This window comes from Tubulanus polymorphus, chromosome 3 (assembly GCF_964204645.1).
Source record: "Tubulanus polymorphus chromosome 3, tnTubPoly1.2, whole genome shotgun sequence".
In the NCBI taxonomy this organism is placed as follows: Eukaryota; Metazoa; Nemertea; class Palaeonemertea; order Tubulaniformes; family Tubulanidae; genus Tubulanus; species Tubulanus polymorphus.
Window position 1 is genome coordinate 3,946,543 of NC_134027.1, and position 22,614 is coordinate 3,969,156.

General features: G+C 35.3%; 5 protein-coding genes across 9 annotated transcripts; 3 read left to right on the plus strand and 2 right to left on the minus strand.

Annotated features, from left to right (window-relative positions):
* The first annotated feature begins 1,263 nt into the window (after positions 1–1,263).
* LOC141901938 (uncharacterized) lies at positions 1,264–3,699 on the plus strand. Its single transcript, XM_074789536.1, has 11 exons — positions 1,264–1,433; positions 1,545–1,590; positions 1,670–1,850; positions 1,938–2,167; positions 2,244–2,305; positions 2,406–2,455; positions 2,548–2,614; positions 2,708–2,800; positions 2,873–3,000; positions 3,128–3,234; positions 3,338–3,699. Exons 1-11 carry the CDS (start codon positions 1,329–1,331, stop codon positions 3,487–3,489), a joined length of 1,221 nt encoding a protein of 406 aa, XP_074645637.1. The 5' UTR covers positions 1,264–1,328; the 3' UTR covers positions 3,490–3,699.
* A 281-nt stretch (positions 3,700–3,980) lies between these two features.
* Positions 3,981–6,338, minus strand: LOC141901940 (sperm microtubule inner protein 8-like). 4 transcript variants are annotated; one of them, XM_074789542.1, is made up of 8 exons: positions 6,021–6,338; positions 5,849–5,910; positions 5,701–5,759; positions 5,522–5,607; positions 5,208–5,269; positions 5,045–5,109; positions 4,811–4,827; positions 4,305–4,361 (listed from the first exon to the last, which is right to left on the minus strand). In XM_074789542.1, coding segments are annotated over exons 1-7 (558 nt in total). In that variant the 5' UTR covers positions 6,244–6,338; the 3' UTR covers positions 4,305–4,361; positions 4,811–4,826. The 4 variants fall into 4 exon arrangements, with proteins under 4 accessions (XP_074645640.1, XP_074645641.1, XP_074645643.1 ...); XM_074789540.1 differs by lacking the exon at positions 4,811–4,827 and having other exon boundaries at positions 4,151–4,361; XM_074789543.1 differs by lacking the exon at positions 5,045–5,109 and having other exon boundaries at positions 4,306–4,361; positions 4,811–4,848.
* Positions 6,339–6,484: 146 nt separating this feature from the next.
* On the plus strand, positions 6,485–8,103 carry LOC141901943 (programmed cell death protein 5-like). Its single transcript, XM_074789546.1, has 5 exons — positions 6,485–6,571; positions 6,796–6,916; positions 7,059–7,150; positions 7,401–7,472; positions 7,555–8,103. Exons 1-5 carry the CDS (start codon positions 6,506–6,508, stop codon positions 7,591–7,593), a joined length of 390 nt encoding a protein of 129 aa, XP_074645647.1. The 5' UTR covers positions 6,485–6,505; the 3' UTR covers positions 7,594–8,103.
* A 385-nt stretch (positions 8,104–8,488) lies between these two features.
* Positions 8,489–21,081, minus strand: LOC141901925 (kinesin-like protein KIF28). 2 transcript variants are annotated; one of them, XM_074789502.1, is made up of 24 exons: positions 20,772–21,081; positions 20,453–20,491; positions 19,979–20,055; positions 19,571–19,610; positions 17,835–17,962; positions 17,201–17,279; positions 17,046–17,112; positions 16,107–16,293; positions 15,868–16,020; positions 15,645–15,742; positions 15,320–15,568; positions 15,164–15,236; positions 14,980–15,080; positions 14,691–14,887; positions 14,460–14,605; positions 14,170–14,316; positions 13,930–14,086; positions 13,766–13,853; positions 13,396–13,689; positions 12,984–13,253; positions 12,054–12,212; positions 11,845–11,973; positions 10,742–10,759; positions 8,489–9,893 (listed from the first exon to the last, which is right to left on the minus strand). In XM_074789502.1, exons 1-24 carry the CDS (start codon positions 20,783–20,785, stop codon positions 9,780–9,782), a joined length of 3,024 nt encoding a protein of 1,007 aa, XP_074645603.1. In that variant the 5' UTR covers positions 20,786–21,081; the 3' UTR covers positions 8,489–9,779. The 2 variants fall into 2 exon arrangements, with proteins under 2 accessions (XP_074645603.1, XP_074645604.1); XM_074789503.1 differs by lacking the exons at positions 17,046–17,112; positions 17,201–17,279; positions 17,835–17,962; ... (2 more) ...; positions 20,453–20,491; positions 20,772–21,081 and adding an exon at positions 16,579–16,633.
* Positions 21,082–21,355: 274 nt separating this feature from the next.
* LOC141901942 (protein LLP homolog) lies at positions 21,356–22,596 on the plus strand. Its single transcript, XM_074789545.1, has 4 exons — positions 21,356–21,461; positions 21,641–21,838; positions 21,923–21,970; positions 22,291–22,596. The coding sequence occupies exons 2-4, from the start codon at positions 21,655–21,657 to the stop codon at positions 22,476–22,478; spliced, it is 420 nt and encodes a 139-aa protein (XP_074645646.1). The 5' UTR covers positions 21,356–21,461; positions 21,641–21,654; the 3' UTR covers positions 22,479–22,596.
* The last annotated feature ends 18 nt before the right edge of the window (positions 22,597–22,614 follow it).

Sequence of the window (22,614 nt, forward strand, 5' to 3'; positions counted from 1 at the left end):
AAGACTCGTATCGCAAACACAAGCGACGGTCGCATACGTGCAAGATTTATCCGTGTAACGCTGTGATCGGTAGAGCAGACGAGATGAAGGAACATCTGGTACAAGCACATCCGGAATATAACGACCGTTTGGTGTGTCATTTGTGTCCAAAACTAACAACGTTCGAGAAACTGAACGAGATCGAATACAACAAACACATTGAAAAACACGCGAATCACGGAGAAAGACGCCAACAGAGAGATCCCGACAAATCATCGAGTGCCCCGTTCTCTCAAGGTCGTCATCAAGCATCGACAGACGAGACCGTCGTGCAAACGTCTCTCATTATCGATGAGTCTACTATATCAGAAGTTGTCGCTAACTCGGCTAATACTGTCGAGGTTTATCAGATATCTTTTGAAACAGAAACTGGCAATGTAGAAACTACTGATATATTGTTAGTTCAGAACTGAATAATTTTCCTGAACGTTAATTGAGCATGTTAACATATATTTTCGTGTACGCAGTCATAGTTAATATGAAGATTTATCATAGATGCTGCATGATTATGAATTTGTTTTTAATTCCTTCTGAAATGTGCTTTTGGGTGCAGCTTACCTCGGTCGTTCTACGATTCAACACCTTCAGTATAGTTGAACATGTAATCTAGTGAAAATGGTTTGTAAAATGTATTTCTTTTATATATTGTACAAAAGCTTATGTAAATTGGCTGTAGAAATAAAAGTATTGATAATGCTTATGTTAAAATATGAATTTGGTTTTTCTTTCTAATCAGAGGATTTTTGGAAAAAAAGCAAATCTATAGATAATCTAGCAATTAACGAATGGTGATGTGTGTATTGACAGGAAGTAAGTATGAAACTGATGATGTGTTTGACAGATACATCTGTGACCAGCTCCTGGCAGCCGTCACCTTATTCACATAAGCACTGACTGTGATTTTCGTAGCGACATCAGCGATGAGGACATAAAAGGGCATATGTTACATATCTAACTTTTCAGCTGAAAGTTGACTACAGTTATTAGGATTATTTGTAATGCTGCAAGAACAAGATCCCATGAAGCTTCTATCCATCAAATACATTATTAGAATAAGCTATGGAAGATAATAAAGATATATACTTGAAACTGTTAAAGGCCCTTATGACTCGATGTCTAATTTTGCCCTGGTGATCGTAAACGAACTGCGTGCCCAAGGATTCAGTACCATCGGGTGCCTCTTTAGTCGCTGTGTCATCAATAGCCACGTCGTCTCAGCTCGGCTATCAGTGATCATCTAATCTCTAATCTCATTATTTTTCTAATCAGTTCTCGAATCGGCACGGGCAATGGATACTATCGCACTTTCTGCATTCATCCTCGGAATACTATTTCTATCACATACACAAGTTGATGCGAAAGTTTTCGAACTCGATCACAAAAACTTTGACGAGGCGAGTATTTGACGATGTTTTGATGATGATATTTTGACGAGGCGAATTGTGATTTTAGGCACATTACTGCGCAATGTTATTGAATAGCTCTAATAATGCAACTTTTTATAGGTTATCAATGAAAATGCCATGGCCATAGTGATGTTTTACGCCCCGTGTAAGTATTTTCTTGCAATAATCACACCTTCATCTATTGAATCTTTAAGTCGAGGTCATGTTAACTTCGTAATTTGCAGGGTGTGGAGCGTGTAAAGCGGCGTTGCCTCGTTTTGCTGAAGCGTCGTCTAAATTCAAAAAAGAGAGAGATGTAATTTTTGCGAGAGTAGACGCTTTTCACGATCGGATATTATCTTTGAAGTTCAACGTCGACCGATTCCCAACTACGTATATCTTCCCATATTCTACAGAGGGCACAAAGTAAGATGCTAAGCTTTCTGATAATCGTAAAGACCGTTGCGATAATCGGATATAGACCTTCATGAAAATAACTTCCAATTTTTGCAGATACACCGATCCACTCACCGTAGAGACTATTACGAAAACATTAAAAGCGATGTGGAAAAAGGAGAACAAAACTCCCAGAAAGAAGGTAACAATCAAGAAACCGATCAAAACGAAACCTGTCACCGGAAAACGAGACCCGAAAACTGGAGTTGTTGAAATCGGAATTGAAGACTTCCACACGATTGTTCTAGACCCGAGAAAGCATGTAATGATTATGTTCTACGCACCGGGTAAGGAGTAACTTACAAAACAAGAAATTAAATCCAGATTCGTTTAGTTTATTTACACGGAAATACTGTTCTCCAGGTTGCACGACTGACTGCGAAACTTATGGCAAAATTGCATCCGCCTTTATAAACGAAGAATCGGTATGAATATTGATCCTTTCAATAATAATCTTCGAATTGATACTATATAGAACCTCATGACAGCATTATACATATGAAAATCTCTTCTCTGTTTATGCAGCTAGTTTTCTGCAAGATCGACGTAACCACCGATATAAAAATTGCACAAAAGTGAGTCTTCTTTTTAAAGTATAGATCTATACGGGTTAGGCTAATATCACCGGGATGTTGGTGATACTTATACTTGGACGATTATGTTTCAGTTTCAATATACTAAAAAATCCTACACTGTATTGGTTCCCAAAGAACGACAAAGACATGGGAAGTCGGGTAAGGGATTGGGCATCAGAAATCTAAACCTCCTTTTTCTGAAATTATCGTCACGTAGTTTCTCTAATGTGTCTATACTGGTTTGTTATACAGTACGGCGGTGATATGGATCATCCGCAGATTGTGGAGTTTGTCAATGATGAGACGGGAACAGCGAGAAGTGAGATTGGTGAACTTCTTCCAACAGTGAGTTCGATATCGAATCATTTTACGTTACAAAATACGACAAGAACTACGCTCAAACTTATTTTCTTTTAGGCTGGACGCATTAAGGCAATGGATGACTTGATGAAGGAAAATATTGATGACATCGTGAATGCGAGATCTTTAGATTCGATAATAACTAAAGCCCGACAATTAGTGAAAAGTTCTATACACGATAAGAAGTACGTATCATCATATATAAAGTAAAATTTCAAATGTGGGTCTCCGACATATGTGACTCTAACTATGCGTAATTACCAAACCATAGTATACATGTTATCTGACGTCATTTTATTGTGTTGTTGGCAGATATTTGAATTATTACATGAAACTTTTGGAAGATATCAAGAGTACAACAGATGCCGACATAGTCATTCAGAGAGAATACGATTTTATCAACGAGAATCTGGCCGAAGGTAACTTAAATAAATCAATAGATGTCGAATTTCCCTTCGATATAATCTACCGCTATTGTTTCTTTGACTTCATAAAAATATTACGATTGTCGTTTATTTCTAGCAAAAACGAAAAAAAGTAGTGATGAAATGGTTAAACTGAGGAATATACTCGGTGCTTTTGTCGACTATGCCGCAGCTGCAGTGCTTGATATGCCTGGTCTTGGGGATGAAATTGCCGATGTACCGCCATACATGCTTAGGGACGAATTATAGATAGAACTGATCGAAAAGATAAAGTGAATAGTTGATTTATTTATAGCGACTAAATTTATCAAGACTTGGATAAGGAACTAGTCTTAAAACCTTGTTATAGTTAGCATTGGTCATTAGATATTCAAATCAACAGTACATTTAGTGGACAGAGAGAGATTGAAATTTAGAGATTTATATGATATAGTTGAAAGGATTCTTCCCTTGCTTCCAGGTAGATTTATTTGTATTTGTAATAAAAATGTCCTCTATACCAATTTCACACGTTGTTGTTTTACTGATTACTATACGATATGGGAGTCAAAATGAGGACGTGTGCGGACCAGTGACCAAACAAACCCTACAACCAGGCGGTGATCGAGCCCCGGGTGTAAGTCAACAACACGGAAAATATCTTAATAAAAGAGAACGCCAACTATTAGATATATCAACTGATTCCTATTTATTATTAGAAGCCGTAACAAATTGTTGATAATTCTTAGTAAAACCTGTTCACAAACACATAATATTTACATCGACAAAATATCTACATCAGCAGTAATAATCAGCCTCGTGGTGAAAGCAATAAATTGACAAGGCAAAAGAAACAATACTGGCAAAATCTCTAAATGATTGAATCACACACACAGTTTTAATGATTAAAAGCGAGGATATAACAGTGCACTTTGCGTTCGAGAAAAATCTTTAGTATAAACAGATGAATAATGATTATTGACGTCATCCGGAGTTTTCAAATTATCAGGTTTTGAAGGTAAAACATCACTAACTCCACAACCGGCACGAATCTTCTCGATTGTACTGTAATCGTTTACGGGCGCCAGGCCTGCGTCGCGATGTTCCTGTGGTAGCGCGGATATGTATCGCGGAACCGATCGCTGCAAATATCAGAAAAAAAGACAATGTTGTTATTTATTACGTTAATCAAAATGATCGTTAATGTATTATTAGTATGCGGTGGTAAACTATTCAATAATAGCTTACTAGAGTTTTGAGGTATAACTTCAGATCAAATGCAGGATATTACACTACAGATTATCGGAATTTTGAAACTAATTCAACAGGATAAGTAATTTTAACAGGATTGCTCTGTATATAATATCTACGTTAAATCATCATCGATAATGGTCTAAAATTATTTTTAGATTGGAAGATGATTATCACGTAATTCGTAACACAGTGTCAGTGATTCTCATGCATGAAATGAAAAAGCAAAAAGCGAAAAATAAAGAAATAACTACAAATATGTATCAATTGAAAACAATTCAAAACTGTAAACATGAAAACAACCCATCGATCTCATTTGCTGAGAGGAAATTAATCTCACCCTAGTTAGTGACAACCCTGGAAAGCGAAGGTCAACATCTACATGCAGGAAAATGAAAAACAAATAGAAGATATATCCATACGTTCGATTATTCAATACGTAATCTTTTACAGGTATAGAAATAGTTACTATCTTCTTTTTGCGTTTCGTATCAATTTCGATGGATTTTCTTCTATTTTTAAAGGACAAAAACTCAACTCAAATATATAGCCTGATATATTCAGGCCGACTTACTACACATTAGCAGATACAGGACGCTGCCCGTACTGATCCAACATGGGCTCCTGACGTAATGTATACTGTAAGATATAGCAGATTTCAAATACCGAAGAGGCCGTTTTATATTCATGGAGAATAATATGGTCGGTTACACAAACAAAAAGTTTAGTGTACTTACCCGCCATGACGCCGATATTTCAGGCTTTAAGTAACGTACAGCATAACCACTGAAGTGAAGATCTGAAAATTATATTAAGTTATTATTCCTGATAACTCGAGCTCTCAATCCCCTTTAGTACGTAATATTCGGTAACATGTAACAGTGGCGTAAATTGAATCGTTTCCAAATATTTCGAGAACTATTTTCCAGATATTTCGGTCTTGAAATGATGAAACACATTTGCTGTTAATTTCATCATAGATATTACAAAGATCCCATCAACACCTGATGATCACCGAATGGGTTGATGAATCAATTGATTGTTGCGGTACCTTTGTTTTCGGGAAGTTCAGGCAAACGTATGTTGTATCTTTCTGGACATCGATTCAAAAACTCGGACCACTCGGATCTCGTTTTACTACAACATAAAAAACCAATTCAATCATTTCGAATCGAAAGAAATTTCGAGGAATTTGATACTGATAGAATCCGAGGTTCAGTGTCGGCTTACTTTAATTCTTCGGGTGTCGTGTAATATCTGTGCAATTTGCGCCCAGTTTCTGTCACGTTCTGGAAAATTCCAAATTATTGTTCAAAATTTTAGAAAACTTAAACTTGATCGACAGTTGGACTATCCAGAGTATTTTCAACAGACATACCATGCTCGAAAGCCTTTTGGATGGTGGAGAAAAAAGAGTTGTCGTCGCACGTCTAAAGTTTTCTGAAGTGATAAGAAACAAAAGGGATACCGAAAAAAATCAACGATGGTTATTTTATTTGTTTTTTTTTTAATAATTCTATCAAAATAAAAATTATATGTTATTCTATTACCTGGGCCACATGTTGTTGTCGTTCTGCAATGTTCGTCTGGCAATTTGTGCGCGGCTGTGTCCATGTCCATTCTTCGAAAACTCGGGATCCTCGGGTGATAAAGTCCTTCCTTTACGGCCGCAAGCTGTATAGATCGCAGTGAAGGGTACTGATAAGAATAACTGGGAATCTTCATTGGAAGTGTCCTATCCAGAGGATCCGGGGGTACTCCGACGGTTGTCATTTTTTGCTAGTATAATGCCAAGACGGTTATTCTTCTGTTTTATGAAATTACTTTGCATATGGCGTCAACTCGTTCAATACGTCCGTTTTTAATAATTCAATGAACATAACACTCGAATACGAGTCTATAACCTGTTTATCGCAGTTCTGGTCACAATAGTTGTCCAGGCAACCGCGAACTCAGTACTTGTCCATGAGGTGGCGCCTTCAGTGGTTAATCCTGACACTAAACTACTGTCATTGGCGATTGTGGAGTCTCCAACATGGCGGACGCTGATCTTGAAGCAATACGGGCCAAAAGAATGGCTGAATTAGAGTCCCAATATAGTGTAAAGCTTTAATTTTATATTCATCTAATACTTTATTATCGGTTTCATCGTAAATATTTATTGCTGATTTGGTTATTACCTAGGAATGCTAAGATTTTGGCCTTTGAAGTTGGAAATGGAGCGTCCTATCATGCCGCCCTCTTGCGATAATATTTTGAACTACCCGTGGATTGACCATATTTTGTGCAAAACTTTTCAGCTTTTTATCGTTTGTTCATTTTCAGGGGCGTGGTGGTGGAGGAGGAGGCCCATCACCGGAACAGCAACAAGCGGCAATGAACAAAGAGAGAGAGATGAAAAACTCAATTCTATCTCAAGTTCTTGATCAAAAAGCCAGAGCAAGATGTAAGTAAGATATGAATACCAGACGTTTCGGGAACAACGGCTAGAAACTTGACCATAAGTAAGAGGGAAGATTATAGTCGAACGAAAAGTGGTAAACAAAATTCCTGAACATCAAACTGATAAATGGATTTATCCCTTGCAGTAAACAGCATAGCATTAGTTAAACCAGAGAAAGCGGCGATGGTTGAAAATGCAATCATTTCTATGGCGAGGACTGGTCAAATTGGCGGAAAAGTAGGTGTCAGACTTGAATACAATATACATGATACAGTCTATAGGTTATTCTCTCGTTATATTTGTCATCAGATAGGCCTAAGTAGTCTCTATTTTTGAGTCTCAAATGGAATTCCCAATTATATTAACTAAATGTAAGTCATTAGGATAAGTCAACCTGATAGTGGTTCCAGCATCGAATTTGACTCTGGAATAGCTAAGCAGTTGAAGAAGAAATAATTATCAAGCATTTTTGCATTCTCCGTTCCAGTTGGATGAACCAAGTTTAATTGGTATATTAGAACAGTTTAATGAAAAAACTAATAAGACAACCACTGTAAAGGTATGTACTGTAATTATATTTGTTTTAAACTTAACAAACTTAATTATTTCAAAACCTGATTCGTTTAAAAATTGTTTTACAGTTTGAAAGAAGACGGGTTTTTGATGAAGATGATGATTAAACAGTCTACGAAGGTCATCTACGCAGGTTTTTGTTATCTTACTGGATTGTGCTGCTATAACTACTGAGACATGAATTATTGCACAGAATTCGCTGCTGTTGTGGCACTTTTTTAGTCCGATTACACATTATTTTATATTTGTACCAATAATGTGAATTTGAATGGAATAAGTAAATTAACTAGCATATATATCAATGAATTGAATGATCTGAAGCTGAAATATTTCCCAATACATTTAACGTACCATGTAATCTTTAGTCTACATGGTTCACTGTGCTTCATACATGTAGTAATTTACCAATAGGATTTGTTTTTCAATGAATTTTTAGTTAGAACAACAAATCTAGGTAGCTTGTTCTTATTTCGATGGTTCTATTTGGAAATGAAATAGTTTATTTATTGATGAGTTACATGGGTGGGTGCGTACTGAACTTACTTAAAAAGATAATTATAATTAATGTATGTGCTATGTACATGATTAAATATGAGCTATATAAAATGGCTAATTCTGGCCCGTCTTTTTACAAATTTAGACTATTTGTTGTTGTTTTTTTGTTTTTTATGGTTCCTTTGTCAGACCATGTTAAAGTGGCAAATACTCAAAGACAGATTTCTTTTATGGTGGATGGGCCATTTCTGGTAACGATTTTCGGAGCAAAACTTTTCACAGATACCATGTCCTGCAGAGCTTTTGCCCTAACAATAAGCCTGAACTAAATACTCGCAATAATGGTTGGTATTCCTTCCTCCATATAATCAAAGGAACAATCTGGAAAAACCCTATTTCTGTAAAGAAACTGAAAACTTGCATCTTGGTTATGAACATGCACGGATGGAAAAGTTGTACATCATAAAGAATACACTGAACGAACATCAATTGAAAGTGATACATGTATTTTATTAATGAATTTAGATTTGTGTGACAAAAACAATTGATAAGTAACAGTTCAAATATACAGCTTCGTACTGGGATAAACTGAGATAACTTTAAACAGCTCAATATTAACAGTTGTTTGTACGTAATCATAACAGGATCATTCCAGTTAACACCGGAAAAAAATCGTTTTTTCACCAAAAATAAAATCTACACATACACGTCTTCTTTCTATTTCAGCTAAAAAATTTGTTCATCCGAGAATGTGAATAATTCAATCAAGATGCAAACTGCTATTATATAAATATATAGAGATAAAAAATTAAAAAGAGATCATCGTGTATGTATTGATTAAACACAAACAATAACTTTGATTATGACTCGAAAAGTAATTAATGATAGAAATCACGATTATGCGTTGTAATTAAATATTTTATTTGATTGCACGAATAAATGGCAAAAATCACATTTAAAGCTTATCGATATTGATATCAATACTTATAGAAACTAACATATTCATGGAAATGCTATATCGATGTGATCCCTAGATAGATAGTCTTCACCTAACTGGTAATCAAAAATAAATATATTTCAATACACTATATAAAGAATAGTTTGGTCATTTGTGTACGTGAAGTACGAATTAATAATCAGCAGTATTTAATCAGAAATCAAAGACAAGTGCTACAACATCATGTTACAAAAAGTGATTATAACATCTCTGATTACGAAGTAGTAAATAATAGACTTCAGCAGCTTGAATTAATCAATAGTCAAAGGACGGACTAGTGTTATCGATTAAATCATTAAATCGCACAGAGATAACCACCTATTAGATCAAGTATTCATAAAAAAAGACTTAAGGACCAGCCTTTGTCTCATTTAGACACAGCACTTGAATCTGATATGATGATCAATTTTCATAAAGGTTTGAAATAATCTAAAATGTGAGGCTTTATTATATCCATACTTGAATATACATATCGTAAATCGAACAGGGATATACGTATTTAGACGGATTCTATCAGAAGTAAACTTGAAAGAAAGAATCACTTAAATATCACAGATGACTGGAAGTAATCGAATGAATTCAAACTTCATACATGTTTTTAAGACTAGCAACCTACAGTAGCTGAAAATACATCATTTCAGGTGGATAAACCCAGTAAAAAATCAACAGCAAATCATTAGCTTTGTAGGTCGGTGAATAGTTCTACCATGTCTTTGATTGGTGTCCATTGTAAAAGGTATGAAGGCACACTCCAATTGATTTATGAGGCCAAAAATCCTCACACGTAGAATGCTTGTAAAACTACATAATAGTACAAGCTCGACTTTTCGCCACCGGTTCACCACCAGCAACAATTTTTGCGCTATCCGCAGTTGTTCCATTTGGTTGATTCGCCTTCTTCTGAGCCTGCAGAAGCTGTAAATATCAGAGAGACATTTTGTATTGAATTTGATACATGTAAGCCTTCACTTCGAAAAAAGCAGTAAAACTAAATATATTTCAGGTGGTTTGACTAATAGTTAAATACGAATATTACTTAGCAGCTATATTGATATTGATGAGCCTAATTTTATAGGTAAAACAAACATACCATTCTAAAATTTTACGCTATATAGATAGCTAAATCTGATTAGTGATTGAAGGACAAAGGAAAAACTATTGTATCTAGATGTAAAGGATTGATTTTGACTAAAATAATTTCTATGGTTTTATCGATCATATAACAGACAATGCAAAGCTATGCAGACGCTGCCAATTTGACGGGATGAATAATTTAATGTCTCTTCATCATTGTAACAGCCGCAAATCATCATAAAATAATTAAAAAACTTGATTGTATGACACTCAATAGTGGAAGAAATCTTTATAATGAATTAATTCTTGATTCAGTCATTTGATAATTGCATTTTATTTTCACTAATCACAATAAAAAATGATGTAGCGTTTCCAATAACTAGGTCGGTCCGTCACAATCGAGACATTGATCAGAACTATGTGAACGAACAGAGAAAAATAGCAAGTGATATGTAGGGTTGAAGTAATACTACCTGAATGGAGGTAAACAACAGCTCCATCCATATAAATCGTCAAATCAAAATATAACTCAAACCAAGATGAGAAACTCCGGAAAGAACTCGAAATGAGGCAAATAAAACTTGATTTGACGATTTTAATTGGATTTAGCATGCATATGATGCACTAACATATACATAATGTATCTGCCTACATAAATCGCTTACTTTGTATTTTTCACTTTTAATTACCTTGTACCCAGACATAGCCTGAAAACATTCAACAATAATACAAATCACACCACACAACATGAATACGCGTTCAGTGACGGCAGACTTTTCATATTCATACATTCTACTAAGACGATAGTTCTTAAATTTGATTTAAATGGGATTCAGAAAAATTTATCTACTAGATGCACGGGTAGAAGAGATAATATGAAAAGCAACCGAAAGCAAAACCAGCAATAACGGTAACAGTGTCCCTGCTGCTATACCATTCCTCGCAAACAGAGGGTTAGATGCAACGAATAATCACTGAATATAGACGTTATTCAAACACATCAAGACATTAGAAAATAATAGAAAGAGAAATAGTGAAACGCTGGCCTTCAGTTTAATAAAGACTACTCACCGCCATCTGAGAACAACAAAATTTGTACAACAGTTATTCATTATCGGTTACAGTTATCAAACATTCCAGTGCAAGGATCATTCAATATCACTAAGTATGAAGATACACTCTTCTATAAGCTTATTTTGAAAGTGTGAATAAGGCCAAGACATTGCCGTCGCACCAAACTGGCTCCGAGATGCTGATCGCATACAATAAGCGTTGAAAGCTAGCTAGGTAGCGTTTTGATAATGCATCATGCAAACTCACTTTCAAAAACCTTAGAACTTGTTTTTCCAATGTCAACCGTGAAATTTTAGTCAGTACACCATAATCATAAAATCACATCGGCCAGATTGAAATATGCAGAAAGTTTTAGCGTAAAAATACATGAATACGATATAAGAATCATGAACAGTTTCTGCAGTCTCGATGTACATAACGTGTCAAGCAAAACAATTGACTAAGAATTTCATCTCTTTGTTAATTTCAGAGTCAAATTTATCTAGAATGTACAATCTAGATAAATCAAACATAAAAATTCATTGCCATCAGCTTGATGTTATATCCAAAATAAGCATATATAAATATATGTACAAGATATCAACAGATATTCAAAAGAAATCTATAATCGGATGATAGAACATTTATAAGCAATGAGAGGACAATACATAATGAATTCCGCTTAATAGTTTATGCACAATCTGTAACTGCATGCCATGTTTATTGCTATTGCATTTACCTTATTGAGTATTTGCACTCTCGTTTTTAATTTGTTTCCAGTGCTGTTTGCGAGCGCCGATATCGTTCGATAAAACGGATCAAATTGCTGTTCCTCTTTTGGTTTATTTCCCCAATCGTCACAAATTTGCTATGAAATAAAATGTGAAGAAAATATGAAGATAATTTTCAATTGTTCCCTCTGAAATTCTAATGTCTCGTGTCACTTACTTGCAATCGCCTTTCTTTATTTTCTAGACGTTCAAATTTACGCTGCAGTAACATCAACTCTGATTTAAGCTGTGATTGGTCGTTTCCTGCATCTATACCAAATGTCGTGCTTCGTCTGGCTAAATTGGGCAGTTGAATTTGTTCCATTTGACGTAATTCCTATACAATAAAGATAAATGAAACGATATTGAAACTCCGCCCTGACACCAGAGAAATAAGACAATATACGTTAGTATAAAACGATGCTAATCAGTGGGTACGAAAGCATTGATATTGATAGTGAAACTGTTGTTAAAACATATATGATGCATTTAGAACATGAATTCAAACAGATTCATTATGTGATTACTCAACATGCAAATTATAAACCGTCCTCAATTGAAGGTGTCCATAACAAAACATACTGAGTACATATTCATAATATGCATTAGTACATGCGGCATACTATCGCATTTGTATTATGGTAGGTGATCATTTTCAAGCTCATGACTCTAAACAAACCCCTTACAGCAACAGAATGACTGCAGAATTATACATCACAACATCATAAGTGGTTTTTGAAGGCATTCATTATTTATACAGTGTGAAAATTCCATCTCTCAAAGCATATGTATGATACAATATGGACATAATATGTGCACAGACATGCACGAAAACAAAAAACAAAAACTTATATATTGAAAAAAAATTCCTGCCTTAGATTGCTGGTTGAAACGCTGAAATAGATGGATGGACATTCAAGAGAATATTCCAAGACAATGTTCATTTAAGAGGACAGAAGCAATACTAACTATCCTCTAAAAAACTAATACTATTTTTATATGACAAGGAAGAAAATCCTCAATAAATACATTCAGAGAAATAGAACATCAAAAACTATGTATACACCTACTCTATCACATAAGCAATTACAGAAGTGCATGTTTATACCTTTGTTGTAAGTTTTGTAAGTTTCGGATCTGGTAATGTATCCTCTTGTAGTCCATAGAGAGCCAATGTTATACAGCCATTTTCGAAGTATTCTAAATGTTCCGGTGTCATACTCGGAAATGAAACAATTCGACTATGTTTGAACTCTGGCGACAATGTACCGCGTACTGTCTCTGTGTTAGTATATTCTGTTTCTTTAAAAACTCGATACTGCACTCGTAATCCCTTCGAAAATCGACTCTTCTGAACTTCAGCACTGCGAACTTGCACCTGAATGAAAAAATAATTTTAAAATATAGCACAAAATCATGGAAATATCTAATTGTTTGCATAAGCGAACTGTATTTCTTGTGGAATAATCACTTCAAACGTATTTCAATTGTACTAGTTTGGCGAATCTCTGAAAACATACCTTAAAATGAAATGGCTTCTCCAATAAATCGTTGGGATTATCAACAAAGTAATCATCATCTAGACTTTTTCCTGTTTGAGTGCACGGTGAAACGCTAACAAACAGTTGGGCTTCTTCTTGTCCTTTGTAATCAGTGACTGTCAATTTATCATCGAAATCTAAGGCATATCCTAAAGATTGCAGAAATACATTTGCCGTTCCGATAACCATGTCTTCTGCCGGCTCCCAAAATGGATCTTCATCCCTTGGAATCTTCGTCACGTCTTCACCGTCCAAATATTTTTGATACAAATCCTTGATGGAAAACGAACCAAATTCAATGTTATCGTCAATGAAAACATGCCAAAATCGATAATATCACTAAACTCACCCCCATGAGATATCGTCTGTTCATGAATTTGCCTCGTTCCCACAACCACGTGTTACCATTCAATAAATTCTTCATTTTTACCATAACCCTAAAACAGTTCCATTTTCCGATTCATGCAAAAGTTCGTTTCGGTTTCTAGCAATAGAAATGTTCACGGTACATACTTAGTGCCTCTTTTCTCGCCGTGGATGCCTTCTTGGGCAGCACCCGATAGAAGAACCACTTCGAATGTTCGTTGTTTGTCGAGTTCCTCAGAAATAGCATTTACTTCAGTCACCATCGGCAAGATCTCTAATATTTGTTCTTGGGCTATTTGTTGATCTGCATAGAATAAAAACCACCGTTAAAGCATGGAACAAGGAATCAGTAGTTTGAAATTCTTCAATTACTGCATAAATATTTACCTTTTGATAAGCCTGCTCCACCACCGGTTGCAAAACCTTTTGCCTGAGCGATTTCCTTTTGAGCATACTCCCAATCAATAGTGGCAGGTAGGTCGCTGGAAGCCTCCGTTTTCAATGGATTATAGAACACGTACATATGATTAGAACCTATATGAAGCAAAAGTAACCCATAACTATAACAGAAAAACAATCGAATGAAACATGAAATGCAGGTTTTGGTTCAGAGTATCGTTTATTAGCTATGTCGATCAAACACTGGGATTTCATTGAATAAAGGAACAAACTTTTACCGAATAATATTCTGTCTTTGTGTGTCAGGGTGCGAGTACCAGTGAGCGGTGTTCCATTTATCTTTGTTTTGGCTCCTTTATCTCCAGGTCTTATTTCTGCCTCACCATCACCCTTCACGACAATCACTGCATGATTTTTCATGATACTAAATGTAATGATATGAAGTGTTTTACCAGATCGTATCTTTTTAAATGAGATCATTAGAAATTCTTGTTATCATGTTTTCATACCTGAGGCCGCTGAGAATGATTGTCGGTTCACCGTCCTTCCTTCCGATAGTTGTCTCGCCGTTTTGAAAGAAATGACAAATAACCCCCGCTAACATCGGATCCTCGTTCAAATTGATAATGTGTGGATCTTTACTTTTCCGTGATGCGTCATTAGAACCACTGGACAGTGTATCAGTTTCATTCTGAGCAACTTTCAACTGAAATGAAAATATTCAATCTTTTCTCGCATCCAACAACACAAATAGGAGTAGACAATTCAGGAAAAATTCAACTCGAAAATAATGTTTACCTTTTCTTCCCATGATTGCGAACTCTCCGCTAATAATTCCTGATTCGCTAATAATTGCGCTTTTATCTCGTCCTCCATCGCAGCTCGCATTCTCTCCATTTCTGAAATTTCATTACGATAAATTCACTATTCGATGTTAATCAAATAAATCTCATTACTGTCCGGATTGGAATTTTTTTCTTACCCTCAGGTGAACCAGTAGGTTGCGCAACCATTCCACCTCCATCCATAGCCTTTTTTAGTCGTTCATTTTCTTCCTACAAACAGGAAATCATCGCAAATTAATACACACTACTCCAAAAGACAAGTAATGATTGAAATATATGTGAAACTACATTACCCTGAGTTCACGGATAAGTTTGTCCAATGGATTTTCATTGATGACGGCTTTGTTTTTAATTTTCTTCGCCCGATCGGCATATCTAAGTGTCCCTAGCGTTTCATCAAAGTTTATATCAGCCGGTGAAAGAGCAGCGATCATAATCGTTTTACTATTTCCACCGAGGGCGTTTTGCAGCAATTTCGTCAGTACGGAATCACGATACGGAACCATGACTTTCTTTTTACCCATAGATAAATCTGCCAAAGCCTGTGTTAAAAGAAAATCAAGTTTGGTCACTTGATGATTGTATCCCTAAAACATTGACTCATCACAACATACTTACAGATATAACATTTCCGAGAGCTGATAATGATTTGTTGATGTTAGCGCCTTCTTTAAGCCGATCACCAGTAGCACCTGTACTATCAGCTCGTTCAGAACCTAAAACAATCATTGTACTGAGATTAGTGAAATCGATGATTGGTGATTTGAAGGACACGGATATTAAATCTACCTATTCATTTTCAAATAAAAGGCGACTTTCCTTTAATTGCTTATAAACCTACCAGCTAAATCTACCAGGTTCATGACACTACTTTTCTTTGTTTCTGAGCCGTTGTCATTTTTAGAGATTTGATCGAACGTAATCGTCACGACAGTGTGAGCTCTACTACTAGTTGCATTCATGTTTGTGGAGGCCACAGTTCGATTTGCCGTACCTAAAAATAATCGGTTTCCAAAATAAGAAAAATTCCATGATTTAACTTGACATCATTTTACAATTAAGGTCGGAGGTATTCAGTACCTTGCTCCATGCGCCTTTCGATTTCCACATAGCTCCCAACGGGAACCTTTTTAAGATTTTGAACGTAAAACAACCCGAGTTTTGGATTCTGACGCACTTGCAGGCCACCTTTAGGATTTTCTTTGGAAAGCAAATCTCGAACTTGTTCATTGTAGATCTCAAGCATGGAGAATGTGACCTCATATCGCTGTAACAGGGCAATTTATCTATGAGTAAATTATCAGGTACAATGAATGATTTCTATAGTCAACATTTTCATTTTTTCCATTCATTCTTTTGTGGCTGTGGCTATGATGGGGCACATATTTCACATTTATATCACCATACTTAGCACACTACCATCAGCTATCATAATACACACTATCAATTCAGCTTTGTCTTGGTTTTGTAGTTATACATGGAAAGTTTGAATAATTCAACAACTCAAACATATTACATTATTTACATCATGCTCGATAAAATGACTGCTCACATAGACAGATAAAGGTCTTCAATCCATAGTTCAACCATAAGCTGATTTTTTCTCATTTCAAGAGATATTTTTTCTCATTTCAAACCACTACTAATCTATTAAGTTAAAATGGAGCCATTCAAGTCCAAGAGCGCGTTCTACCAAATTGGTTGGTAATACACTTTTTCTCATGGATGGGTAATTCTAATAGACTACTAGAATAATTCATACAAGATCATACACAATTACGAAATTTCTTCATGTGCGTATATGTGCAATAGAGCCGATATGGCCCATTATCTTTATTGTAACTAACCAACCTAACCATAACTGGGATAATCACACGATTAATTGCATTTAATCCTACATGTTAAATGCTTTTAAATTTCTCTTTACAATCAACCTAATGTGATCAAATAGGCCTATAGGGAAGAGTCTTTGATATCTAAAAGGCCAGAAAGTCCCAATTCATCTTCAATATCACTCACCATTGATGCGCTTCCATTTGTTTCCATGATTTTAAACAATTCATCACAGGTGATAGGTACAATACCCCTGAAATGAGGAAAGGTTTTTGTTCATAGCCAAGCTCATTTTTCATCAAACATTGTATGGAAATTTATTTTTCTAATCAGCAACTCACTTATTATTTCCATATCCAACCATTGAATATGACTTTCCCGATCCTGTCTGTCCGTAAGCAAATAATGAGCAATTGTACCCTGTAGAAATCGAAAATAATATCAATTTGCAAAAGAATTTTAGATGGCAATATAATTCTTATAATTCAGCAATAAATTTATGTAATTGTCATTCCCATGTTCAGGCAGTTTGATAGGCTTCACTAGGGATGAATGGATTCAGATTGCTTTCGATCAATTTTTCATATCTTATTTCAAGGTAAACGCATTTGAAAACGGGACGCGTATTTACTGACAGGCGACTTCCGGGTTGTACCGATATGCCGTTAGCAACGCGACATCAGTCAACCTAGCAACGATAACAAATGTAGGTACGCCCTGCGTCAGCGGTGTCAATTGTGTATCTAGCAGTCTAAGTTAGATTGTATCGAGTGCAATGAAACCTCCATAAAAATACACAGCAATTAATCGAGCAAATGTTGAAAACATTATGGTGGTCAAATATTGATATCAATTCTCAGTAAACTGCCTTTAGGTTGATCAAATATTCCTTCGTGGGTTGTTTTATGTAGATAATCTTCGAATGATTAATTATTCAACCGACACAAGACCATCGCATTTGTACGTAATTCATACCAGCAAATGCGTTGTTGAGAACTCCTTGTCCAAGGTCTTCGAACACCATTCTTTGCGAGGCGTATCTGGAACCAGGCGATTCAGGCTCAGAATAACCGTCATCACGAAATTTAAATCCATCATGAGACCTGAAACATTGAATGCAATACATGATTTTTAAGGCCTGATTTTCGTAATTGTTTCCATAATGAGAGGGGCAGACGAGTTATTGCAAAAATGTATCGATCGCAAACAACTATCTCCATAGTTCTAAATTTGCAAACATCTCAATCCTTAGGGAGTCAAGGAGATAATACCTTTGTTTCTATGCTCCAGTATTGACGAATGAATTATCAATTATACATTTCACAGTTCTCAACTAACACACAAGAAACATGTATATCATATAGTCCAACAACACAGTATTTAAGTGAAGAAATAGAGGGACTTCACTAAAAGGACAAGTTTCCATTTTCAATTTTACGTTAGTATACTAAGGCAATATTTGACCTCTTGAAGTTGGTTTTATCGACCATGTGGACACTCAGTGGTCAATATTAGCTCTATGATACCAAACAGATACTGTTTTCTTGGCGCCTTTGTGAACAAATACTCGTCTTTGAAACAGTTGGTTAATAAAACTCAATTTAGAGCAGTATAATTTGCTCATAATTCTCTAAAGCCTTGAACAAGCAGAATAGCGTAGACAAAACTGAAAGCCTGATCTTACTTTTGAATTAGATATGAAGTGACTAATATCTAATGCATGTTCACGTACAAATATCTATAAAGATTACTTTGATAAAATAAATTGTTTATTTGTTAACTATTCAATAATCTGTTCCATAGTCTCTTAGTATGTACAAGATCTATCAGTAATTGGTTTTGGTCTTATAAACACCTATTCCCTGGAAACTGAATTGAATAGGCCTATCACAGAACCGTTATAAAGGCTTTTTAGTTACAACGGCTTTTTCAAGCACGGAATTGAATTCTAAAGGACAAAATTAATTCTTATATTGAATAGATGACTGCATAAATTCAAAAGGTCAAGAATTTTGATAAAACAAATTTACCCTCATCGATAGACAAACAATTCCGATAGGAGATCTGATTAGAGAGAGTAAACAATCTTCAGGGGGGTTTCCAATCAACAAACATATGGAAATTCACTTATGGCAACAATTTTGTATATATAGGTAGTCAAATACCAATATGCCTTTTAGCAAGACAAAAATCATCACAAATGACTAAGGAATTACGAGTTCTTTCCGACACAACACCAATTCCAGATAAAAAGCCACAAAGTATTTCATCATGAACAGCAGAACTTGTAACGTGGTTACCACATTCCATGTTGTCAGTAGATATCGTAGAAAAGTAGCTACATTACTATTGATGAACATGGAACACAGTATACAACTAATTCCCATCATCAAAATTTCATAAAATATCATATTTTTCCTATTTTCTCAATGATTCAACTTGATGTAAATTTTTATGAGGAAATCATTTCCATCTATCATTGCCACTACTTAATAATAATGAAACAAAATCTGATCTTGATAAAGATTATGTGCGTCATGTAATCTACCACATGCAATTAAGACTGTCTACGATAAAACCAACCCTATATTTTTGGTTGACAGTAAATCTTGCCATTATTCATTAATCATCAGAATGAATTTAATTCAGAACATTTTCGCTCTGGGATGACTGTCGATTTATCTCACAAATTTTGAAAAAGTTCCACTTACCAATATGAATAATCAAATGTAAACTGTTTTGGTTCTTCATCTAAAAAAATGTCAAAACTATGAATTTAGCTATACTTCATGAGAATCTTTTGTTGGCCAATTTGTTTTGGCCTATTAAAACCAAAAGATTGTTAAAAATCACAAGCTTTTCCTACGAATGCTTGAAGCCGCATCAGGTACCTAAATGAATACCCTCAATAGAGATAAGACACTTGTATAGATTGTATAGATAGACACTTGTTATTACAAATACATGGCAAATAAATATTATATAATAGATAATTAATAATGAGTCCATTGGTGAATTATAATGCCTATAGTAAAATAATACAAAGGCCATAATTACTTTATTTAAATTTTCCGATTTATGAAATTATGAATATATTTTTCCTAGCCTTATGAACTTACTAGGAGTTTCCGGATTTTGAATTGTCGTTGTGGCCCCACGCATGTCAATGATGAGTTTAGCCCCTCGGTCCTTCTCCCTAAAAAATAACAAGATTTATCCACATGATTATCCATAGAATACTAGGATAAGACTAGGATGAAATGTCCATTCTGAAATGAAATGATAATCTGACAGCTATGAGAGTCAGGCAAGGTTACTTTGAATCAAGTCAAATTCTGACAACAGACATAAACACTATGTACTAACGGTAACATTAACTTGATTCAACAATTCCCGTCTAATTGATTATTGATAACAAATCGAATGTCAGAAGCTATAGCACTTAATACTATAATTACCACGAGAACCGCCTTTATAAGCTTCTATTGCTACACGACACTGCAGCTTTGAGAACATGATAAAGATCAGGTTTTTAAACTAACAAGGTTTTGATACATTGAATTGATTAATTGACGTAAGTAGGATTGACTAACCTTTGATTAAAGGGGCGGACTCTAACAGCAACTTTTACCCTGAAATGAGAAGGTAATTCATGAACGAAATGTCAAGATCGAAGATAATTTTGGTCAAACAATCATCATTAAGAGGACTGGTTATCAGGTTAGTGCCAAAACCTACTCTCACAAGTTCCAAACCTCAGCTCAGATACACTCGAACGTCGACAGTGGGAGGAATGAGAGAAAGTATTCAGCGCAAAGAAGATTTTATTCTAAATCGAATTGAAGCTAAAAACACCAATTCAAAAAAGAGCCAAGGATCAGACCAGTCCAAAAAAGGAAACGTTTTACTTACGATTCGTCACCCATCTGCCTTTCTTTAATACACAATCACTATTAATTCGTAAATTCCACAATTTCAATCCACACCACACACGTTTTATAATGTTGCTTTTAATGGCTATTCATTTTTTATTTACAGTTCATAAAGAAACAGTTCACAAGGTGAACCGCGGCAAGACCTGTCAGTCAGTCACTGTGTACTGTTTAAACCTGTTGTTCTCGTTGTTAGCGTAGCGGGTAGAGTACTGTGGTAATCCGTACTGTAACGACGTCGAACTGTCACACTGAAGCAGGTGTCACTTCCGTGTTTACAGTTAGACTGGTTATCGGTCACTACCTGCAGGTGGCGCAGAATTAGACAGGCGACCAGTCTATGTTTACAGTCGTCATCACAAAATGAAGACTGGTAATATTGAACGTGTGAACCGCCGTAGTGACTAGGCAGCACTAATACCAGTAACAGGGTCTAATTCTAAAATAATGTTAAATCACTGATGATCAATTACATTTTCAGTGGTATGAAACAAGTATGAATTTATCCACATACTAAACAATTTAGTTGATTGAAGTTAATTTAAATTTAGTACTTTCGGTGAACCTCCGTGCCAGGAAATGTGGACCTCCACCAGGTGGTGGGTTAGTCGGAAAAACAACACATGCGACGTATTTCTTCTGATTTTTCATTTTTTCTATAAAAAAACAGGTAATGTACATGAAACTGGTAGCTTTCTGGTAATGATGTTAAGTTAAGATAAGAATATATGTATTCATTTACGGGTAAATCGATTAAATATTCGTTTTTATGACGCAAACGATGGTTGTTCACAGAATTTCCAGAAAGAGAATTTTGATGAAACCTGTCCTAACCTTTTTCATTTGTAGGGGCCTAAAATAAAATGGCAAAGAGTATTCGTAGTAAGAGAAAGAGACAAATGAGAAATATAAAGCGAGTGAAAAATGCGCCGAAGGAATTGAAACGATTGAAGAAATGTTTAGAACTTGGACTCGGTGAAGAAACTGCTCTTCCTACCAGGCAACCCGGTTCAGAAGATGTTGAGATGAAAGATCAACAGTATACTGGTAATTTATCTTTCTATTTCATCTTTGAGTCAAATTTTGTGTAAACGTTAAGAAATAATGATAAACGATTTTTTTTCTGAATAGTTGTTGATGCAAAGCAAGTTCGGAAGAAGTCCGAAGCTAAACAAAAAGGTACGTATCACATATGCTAGTCGTGTACTACTAGCAACTACCGTACTGTAGCCATTGAGAACTCGATCCCAATCAGATGTTCGAAAATAGTGCATGGATTTATACGTGTATGTTTAGTTGTGGTTAGGCGACAATATTCAAGCACTACTTTGACTTTGGGGCGGATTCCACTTGCAATGGAACCAACCTCTATAATTCTCTGAAATAAATCAATACAAATCTATAAGATGCATCATTTAAGCAGTTTACATGAATTGGTATCTTGAATTATGCCGAATTAAATAGACTTTATCCGAATCGCTTCTATTTGCTTTTTTTAGCCTTAACCGAAGTCCAACTGGAACGAAAAAGTATCAAATCCAAAGATGGCTGCAGCAAAACGCTTCTGGATAAAAATGGACATTATCCTCCATGGATGAACTCGCGGAAAATTAAAAAACATAAACAGAATATGCACAACAAGAACAGCAAAAAGAAATTGACGAAAGGCAAAGGATTGGCATGGTAAAAGGATCCTAAGCATTTGCGAAATGAGTGTGTATATATACCTGTAAATAAAGTCAAGGATACTAAAGCTGTAGTACATGTGTCTTGAGAAATGTTTCTGATCTTTCATAATAAATCAATTCCATTCAACTTTTTGA

Bases quoted from the DNA above. Each gene is read 5' to 3' on its own strand.
- LOC141901938 (XM_074789536.1), top strand. From the start codon at position 1,329: ATGGATACTATCGCACTTTCTGCATTCATCCTCGGAATACTATTTCTA. The intron at 1,434-1,544 runs GCGAGTATTTGA...AACTTTTTATAG, and splicing joins ATCACAAAAACTTTGACGAG to GTTATCAATGAAAATGCCAT. The intron at 1,591-1,669 runs GTAAGTATTTTC...CGTAATTTGCAG, and splicing joins AGTGATGTTTTACGCCCCGT to GGTGTGGAGCGTGTAAAGCG.
- LOC141901940 (XM_074789539.1), bottom strand. From the start codon at position 6,243: ATGACAACCGTCGGAGTACCCCCGGATCCTCTGGATAGGACACTTCCA. The intron at 5,911-6,020 runs GTAATAGAATAA...TTATCACTTCAG, and splicing joins GACAACAACATGTGGCCCAG to AAAACTTTAGACGTGCGACG. The intron at 5,270-5,521 runs GTACCGCAACAA...TATAATTTTCAG, and splicing joins TGAACTTCCCGAAAACAAAG to ATCTTCACTTCAGTGGTTAT.
- LOC141901943 (XM_074789546.1), top strand. From the start codon at position 6,506: ATGGCGGACGCTGATCTTGAAGCAATACGGGCCAAAAGAATGGCTGAA. The intron at 6,572-6,795 runs GTAAAGCTTTAA...GTTCATTTTCAG, and splicing joins AATTAGAGTCCCAATATAGT to GGGCGTGGTGGTGGAGGAGG. The intron at 7,151-7,400 runs GTAGGTGTCAGA...TCTCCGTTCCAG, and splicing joins CTGGTCAAATTGGCGGAAAA to TTGGATGAACCAAGTTTAAT.
- LOC141901925 (XM_074789502.1), bottom strand. The intron at 13,690-13,765 runs GTGAGTTTAGTG...TTTTCCATCAAG, and splicing joins ACAGACGATATCTCATGGGG to GATTTGTATCAAAAATATTT. The intron at 12,213-12,983 runs GTATAAACATGC...TTTATTGTATAG, and splicing joins TTACAAAACTTACAACAAAG to GAATTACGTCAAATGGAACA.
- LOC141901942 (XM_074789545.1), top strand. From the start codon at position 21,655: ATGGCAAAGAGTATTCGTAGTAAGAGAAAGAGACAAATGAGAAATATA. The intron at 21,839-21,922 runs GTAATTTATCTT...TTTTCTGAATAG, and splicing joins GAAAGATCAACAGTATACTG to TTGTTGATGCAAAGCAAGTT. The intron at 21,971-22,290 runs GTACGTATCACA...TGCTTTTTTTAG, and splicing joins GTCCGAAGCTAAACAAAAAG to CCTTAACCGAAGTCCAACTG.